Source organism: Somniosus microcephalus, chromosome 5 (assembly GCF_052327205.1).
Source record: "Somniosus microcephalus isolate GS21.2 chromosome 5, FLI_Smic_1.0, whole genome shotgun sequence".
NCBI classification, from domain to species: Eukaryota; Metazoa; Chordata; class Chondrichthyes; order Squaliformes; family Somniosidae; genus Somniosus; species Somniosus microcephalus.
In genome coordinates this window covers 211,506,580-211,513,750 of record NC_140991.1, presented here as the reverse complement: position 1 = coordinate 211,513,750, position 7,171 = coordinate 211,506,580, and the positions used below count along the sequence as shown (strand labels likewise).

Genomic DNA, 7,171 nt, shown 5'->3' with positions numbered 1-7,171 from the left:
AAAAGGTGCAGTCTTCTTTTCAGCTGTTGGTAATGCTCTGCAGTTTCTGCAGCATAAATATGCCAGTCACATCCACTAATACAGTCATTGTTTTGAAGAGGAAATTTTTCATTTATAAGTTATAACAAGATACTGAAATCGTACGTGCAGAATTGCTTTATGTAACAAAGTCTCGTGCATACAAAAAAATTAATTCATTTCAGTTATAAAACAAAGAAGCATCTCAATAAAAAAGTATTTTATTATATAAAGGTTAGTCATAATGTTAGACAGCAACAGTTAAAATTATTTGTACATTCTGAATTCAACATTTCAGCAAAACTTAGAGATTTCTAACTCAAATATGCTGACAGCAAAATGTTACTAAATATTTTGAACCAATTTACAATTTGCCAAAACAGTATTTGTAAAAAAATACAAGCACATAATTAAAAAAAAATCTTTTGCAAGAAAAAGTTCATCCTCTTTAAATTTTGAGATTAACAGGCCATATGGCATCATAATCATTTACTTCACCTTGTTGTGTTCAATTACTACAATCAACATACCAGTTTCCAAATTAATCATAACACAGTAATTTCATTAGTTACACAGCAGGCATTTAAATTATTAGCATAACAACAGTTTGCACACAATTAAACTTTATTTGAACCTTAAAATTTGCAGACTGGAACATTAGAACAAGATTCAATAAAGTGAAACAGACAAGACAGAAAACAGTGCTTACAGTTACTTCAAGACAAACTGGGGGAAAGAGAGGAAAATCACCCTCATCCCTTTCCATTTTGAGTTTGTTTACAATTAATTAAATTTTAATGACAAGTCTTGGAAGCAATGAAAATATACTGGTTACATATTCAGCAAAGATGTTATACAAAGGCAATGTGAAGTCTCAAGCAGATAGAGTTCATAGTGCTGCACAAGCACAGAAAAATAGAAATAATGCATCAGTGAAATGATGAAAGATAATTACAATAATGAGGAAATAATTTAATTAAACACTTAGCTGCTTCTTGATTTTCACATCTGTGGCAAGAGGATAGATTATATTGTTAATAAGATGATGTTATCTTTGTGATAAAATAAATTGGTAAACAAAAGTGCCATAATAGTGGGTGAGAACTCCCTCTCCTGGTTAAGGACAGACAGGTTTTGCAGGGCCTTCAATCCAGTTAAAAAAAATCCTTTCATGTACGATAGAACATCACTGTAGGTAGATGGGTGCTGCAGGGGGGCGGGGGGTGGGGGAGGGGTAGGGAGGAAAGAAATAGAAAACACAATTATGAAGTCTGTAGAAAACTACTGCCATCTAGTGTTTTCTTACAATATATAATACTTATCCGTATAAATGCTAGTGAACTCCATTATCAAAGTGATGCTTATTTAATGCATTTCAAATCTATTCAGAAAGAACAATAATGCAGCACTTATCATATTTTAACAATAACTTTTTCTGGAACTTATACAACACTTGCATCAAATTATCTTAACCAGTTTCTCTAAATTCACCAATTTCATATCAGTAGGGATTTCACCCCACCCCCACCTCATTTCTTTGCACATTTGATTGCTTCTAATAATGTTGAAAATTATTTTAGATTTCAGAACATGAAATTATTTTTGTGTTTTTTTTAAAACTGTACTAGGTACATCGCACATAATGTTATTTTTGTTTTGTTTCTCTCTGGGAATATTTTACTAATGGGAAAAATGTGCCTTGTAGTCTAATGAGTAATTTTACCAGTTACTCAAATTTTACAGAAAAAGCCTGCAATCAACACTTAAATGAATATTTATTTTTATGCAATATACATTTCTCTAGATATACCATACATTTTAGTACACAAAAAATGCATAAGATTTTTCAGTTCAAATACTATAGGAACATTAAGAAGTAGCTTTAATGTAAAAAGGTCAATTTCCACTTAGTAATGTAATCCACGTGTTACAGATAAAAGTATTTCTTCATGAAGGTATTTTTCAGGAATATTTGACAGGTGAAATATTCTCATTTAGTCACAGTGGGCAAAAGAAATGCATTAAATCAATAAAATGCAGAAACAGTCCCAAAGCAGTTATTTTTTCTCATTTGGTAAATAATTCCATGGGAATTTTTTTTTGACAGCCAACAACAGAAAGATATAGAAGTCCATCTCCCAACCATAAAAACACCCAGAAACTATTTTAAAACTACAGGATGAATCCTTGACGAGAATGCTTTCTATATAAATGATACTGGAATAAGGTACTTATGGTCTATTATACTGAGATTCAATTAAAATGTACTTACCCAGACCTTCTCAAATGTCGTACATCTCCATTAGGTACACTTTAGGCACCAAGCCAGTAGTTCCCTTCATTTGTCCTATCCACCACCCAAGTGAATTATATTCCTAAAATAACAGAAATATTCACATCAGTATAATAGTGAAGATTTAAGCAAGACAGTTTAGCAAAATATAGCATTATGCAGTGATTGCAAACTTAAATAAAGCTTTATATTGTATCAAATCCAAAAATGTGACTCTAAAGGTAGAAAACTTTTAAACATTAAAAGAGACTGAACATTTAAAATAATGCAACTTGCCATTGCATGGCTTCTTTTGCAAACTGGCTTGTATTATACAACACTTGAGCATTTGATTCAATTCAAGGAAAAAAAATATATAAATTTGTAAGACATTTAGTTTGAAATTCTATTGTAAGTTTAAAGGCTATGAAAAATAAAAATAAATCCGGATTTTAGAAATAATATAGCATTATTTTGTTATATCCATTTGTGGAAAATGGTAGTGAAATTAAAAATGGTTATGGTTATCAACAACAACTTGTATTTATATAGCGCCTTTAACGTAGTAAAACGTCCCAAGGCGCTGCACAGAAATATTTTAAGACAACAAATTTGACACCGATCCACATAAGGATAAATTAGGGCAGGTGACCAAAAGCTTGGTCAAAGAGGTAGGTTTTAAGGAGTGTCTTAAAAAGAGGAAAGAGAGGTAGAGAGGTTTAGGGAGGGAATTCCAGAGCTTAGGGCCTAGGCAACAGAAGGCACGACCACCAAAGGTTGAGCGATTATAATCAGGCATGCTCAAGAGGGCAGAATTAGAGGAGTGCAGATATCTCGGGGTTGGGGGGGGGGGGGGGGGGGAAGTTGTGGGGCTGAAGGAGGTTACAGAGATAGGAAGGGTCGAGGCCATGGAGGGATTTGAAAACAAGGATGAGAATTTTGAAATCGAGGCGCTGCTTAACTGGGAGCCAATGTAGGTCAGCGAGCACAGGGGTGATGGATGAATGGGACTGGGTGCGGGTTAGGACACGGGCAACCGAGTTTTGGATGACCTCAAGTTTACGTAGGGTGGCATGTGGGAGGCCAGCCAGGAGTGCATTGGAATAGTCAAGATAATTTATCAAATAATTTGATTATAAGTGAAAACATGCTGAAAAGGCTCCATCATAGAAATAAAACCATGTGAACTATTTTATTTCTGTCATGGTTTTAGAGGTTATGGCCAAGATTTTCCAGGGTGTCAGCGGGCGGGATTTGGTGGCGAGTCAGATGGGAAAATGTTTTTTTTTTTTTGACAGCGGGTCAGGATCCCGCTGTCTACCCGCCGCAATGCACCTTTCCCAATGTCGGGTCTGACAGCACTGAGCAGACCCGACAGGCAGCGGCGGGTGACCCAATTAAACTCATTGACAGATGATTAACAGGCTTTTTAACTTACCTTTTGACTTTAACTTCATGGCCACGGGAACCACACTGTTTGGGGACCACAGCTGTCAACCTGAGGTGGGAGTTCAGTGGCCATTGCTCCAGCTGATTACTTGACAGCTTCAAATGTACAGTAAAAGCTTCCACCTGATAGAGCATCACTTTCCTTAGCCACAAGCTGTTTCTCAGTCCATTTCCAGCACAGATTCTGCAGGCTTTCCACCCATTCTTACCTCATTGGAAGAACGATCTCACCATTGACAGAATGCTTCTTTCATCTCTACTTCACCTTCACTTCTACTTCATCTCTATTCCATCAACATGGGTGCCCTTTATACTGTCTCACCTTGGTCCTCAGAATCCGACAACGATCAGCCCCAATGCAGCACCAACCTTCTCTGCGATCACCTGATGCTGCACAGTACAGAGGGCATCAGCCAGGGATGGCTTCACCATGGCCAGATTTACTTCACTTGGCGCTGTACACCCTGACTGCCACATGATGTGCCAGGTTGGCACCACCCCATCAACACCATAAAGCATCCCTACAATGTCCAAGCCATTCCTTTCACACTCACCACCATTGCAGGGGGTGCCGTTATGTCTCACCATTCACTTCAACTCACTAAGCCACTTCCAAAGGTGCACACAAATCTGTCCAATAATGCAGTGTTGAAAATAAAGATTTTTATGTTTGACACCACATTAACAGAAACTTTATATGAACATTGGATAAAACACCCAAGTGGCTATCCTTGTGTGTTGTTAGTTGGTATGATTGCACTAGGATGAGGGTATGTATGAGGGGTGGCTAGTAAGATGGAGAAGTGATAATTTAGATAGAGAGGGATGGGTGGAGGTGCAAGGTAAGTTGGTGTAAGGATATGCAAGAGTAGGGTAGGGAAGGCAGAGTGATGGGATGTAATGAGAGGCACAGCAGGATGAGGTTGAGTATGGCTTTGTACTAACGTTTTGTGGTCAAATGAGATCATTGAAAGGTTTGCGCCACTGCACCCAGGTCCTCCTGATGACATCCCTGCTTGTGACTCCCTCTGCAATGTGCAACCAGGCCATCTTGGTCTCCTGGGGAGGTATTTTCCACCCATCGGAAGGGCAGAGGACCTCCCTGCGTGCTCCGACTCCCTCCATAAGACCTGGGAGCAGCCCTGCACTTTTGTGCAGTCATTTTCAGTGTTTGCAACACCTCAATGCTGTAGAACACTGACAGCACAAATGTCAAACTAAATTTGGCCATGGTCCTTTTAAGGAAACCAGCTGATGATGCGTCATGAATGATATCACCAGACCGGCTTCCTCTAATTGAACCGGGAAATGCGCTGGGTGGGCTTAATAAGCCCCATCAACGGAAATTCTTTTTCCAGAGCGGGATGGAGCTAGCAGCGGGGCTGCGACCCACCACCGACCCTGCGACCCACCACCGACCCCGGCAGCACCGGACACGCTGAGGTAAGGAAAATCTCAGCCTGTGTCATTTTATGCTCAATAACAAAAGTGTCAGCAGATGTTTTAAATTGTTTTGGCTGCAACATCAAAATTCGGTGAGAACAGACTATGACAGCACCAGAGTGCAGTCTCAGAACAAAGTTTGTCTATTCATAATTCATTCAATCAGAGCAATAACATATACAATACCAAAGCTCTAGATCAACATACATTGGCAAAATGAATTAAAGCTTGCAGGGAAATTAGATTGCAAATTTTTTAAAAATCTAAAAGTTGCTGGAAACCCATTACTCTTAGTGAGTGATTTAAAAAAATTAATTCATTAACAATATAGAAAAAATACAATTTCCAAGAAATTAACTAAAATGTTGGGGCAATTTATTTCTAAATGTGTTTTATGAACACCATAACAAGAACAAAACAAAATAAACTGCATGGTATTTGACAGTAGCACAGATTCTAAAAAATGTAAAATTAGATTTTAAACAGCTGTGGTGAACTGTACTTCATTCTATTGCGCAGAAAAACCTATTCCTTTTTTTGATAAATTTGAAGTATGACAGAATGTTTATTTGGGTTTTATATTCAATTCCAAGAGAGTAATTCAAGAGATTAATATGTTAGTTTTACAGTTGAATTCTATCCTCATTTTGAAATAACTTAATGCAATATTATTTAACAATCTGAATAACGCACCTTTGTTAGATTTGGGGAAACTATATAGGTGCCATTTTATCTACAATGAAAAGTATATTCACTTAAAATGGCATGAACTTCTGTTGAAAAAGGAACTGACATGATGAACAATTAGGACCATCTGGTTTTCTGTGCATTACTTTGGCAACAAATTCTCTCAGTGCCAACATGGCTGAAATAGTAATGAAGAACAGATCTCAGATTTCAAACTATTCAGGTTCAACTAATCAGAGTTGTAGAAAACTCAGCTTTATTTCATGCTTACCTGTTAATTTTTAAAATAATTTTACTCTTTCAAAAAACATCAGTAAATTGTCACAAACTAGTTACAACAGCAGTGAGTCTAATGAAGCGTAAAGAAAAAAACATGATATGCGCTATCTGAAATTTTCTAGCCTCTGGGGTTAAAACAAGAGTATGGTATTTCACGTATTAACAAAAATGACTTCAGCACATCATATTTGTTTTAAAATCCTCTTTGTTGTGAGATATTGTAAGTTACATTCACACTTTACAGAAAGAAATGTTGGAGAAATGCATTTCTGTTCAACAGAGGATGTACATGTAATTTTATTAGAGCCCTTTGTTCATTTAGTGTTGCATTCATTTAAAAAAAAAAATTACCTGGCTGCAAGTTACCCAACAGATAATACTACTGATTGCCCTTTTGTAGCTGGGAAAATATATATGAAATACTTAAAATTCCATCTAGAAATATTGTAAAATAAAAGCTGAAATATTTTCAGAAGTGTTATCATCGTAAAACTACAAAAATCAATTTTTGTAAGACCCTGTAACTATTAGTGCTAACTATACTTCCATCACCTGCTAAGTTAAAATAAGATGCAAATGAATATTTATTTCCAACAATTTGTTCCGTCTTATGAATCTAGTAACACAGAATTAGTCAAGCATGACTGTCTTGATTTAATTCTTATCCCTCCTTTAACACACACATATAAAAAAAAGTTTTAATGAATACTAAAAAAAATCTGAAAACCCCATTGTTTTACTTAGAAGGGTTACAGACTTCAGAGGATTACATTCTACCAGTGAAAAACCAAGGGTGTAGGTAATTGTAAACTTCCAAAGGTTCTTATTCAACAGCCTCTCACAGGCTAATTAGTGTGTTCTGACAGCCCTAAAGCAGGATATTCAGGCAGAATGAAGCATTGCAAATTACTCCATTCAACCTTATGCTTTATCATTACCATTCAAGGCATGAGCCCTAAGAGCAAAATAAATCCCAATTAAGCCAATTAAAATCTACATTTCAAATTTTAAAAAATGCACAAC

At 36.5% G+C, this 7,171-nt stretch overlaps 1 protein-coding gene across 2 annotated transcripts in view; it reads right to left on the bottom strand.

The window, feature by feature from the left end:
- Positions 1 to 223: 223 nt before the first annotated feature.
- The window catches only part of skap2 (src kinase associated phosphoprotein 2), a 380,245-nt gene continuing 373,297 nt past the window's right edge, over positions 224 to 7,171 (bottom strand). For both annotated transcript variants that reach the window (XM_085988646.1, XM_085988647.1), the window contains exons 12-13: positions 2,291 to 2,393; positions 224 to 1,224 (exon numbers count right to left, since the gene is read on the bottom strand). In XM_085988646.1, the coding sequence (XP_085844772.1) occupies positions 2,301 to 2,393 (93 nt within the window). In that variant the 3' untranslated portion in view covers positions 224 to 1,224; positions 2,291 to 2,300. The remainder of the gene's footprint in view (positions 1,225 to 2,290; positions 2,394 to 7,171) is intronic.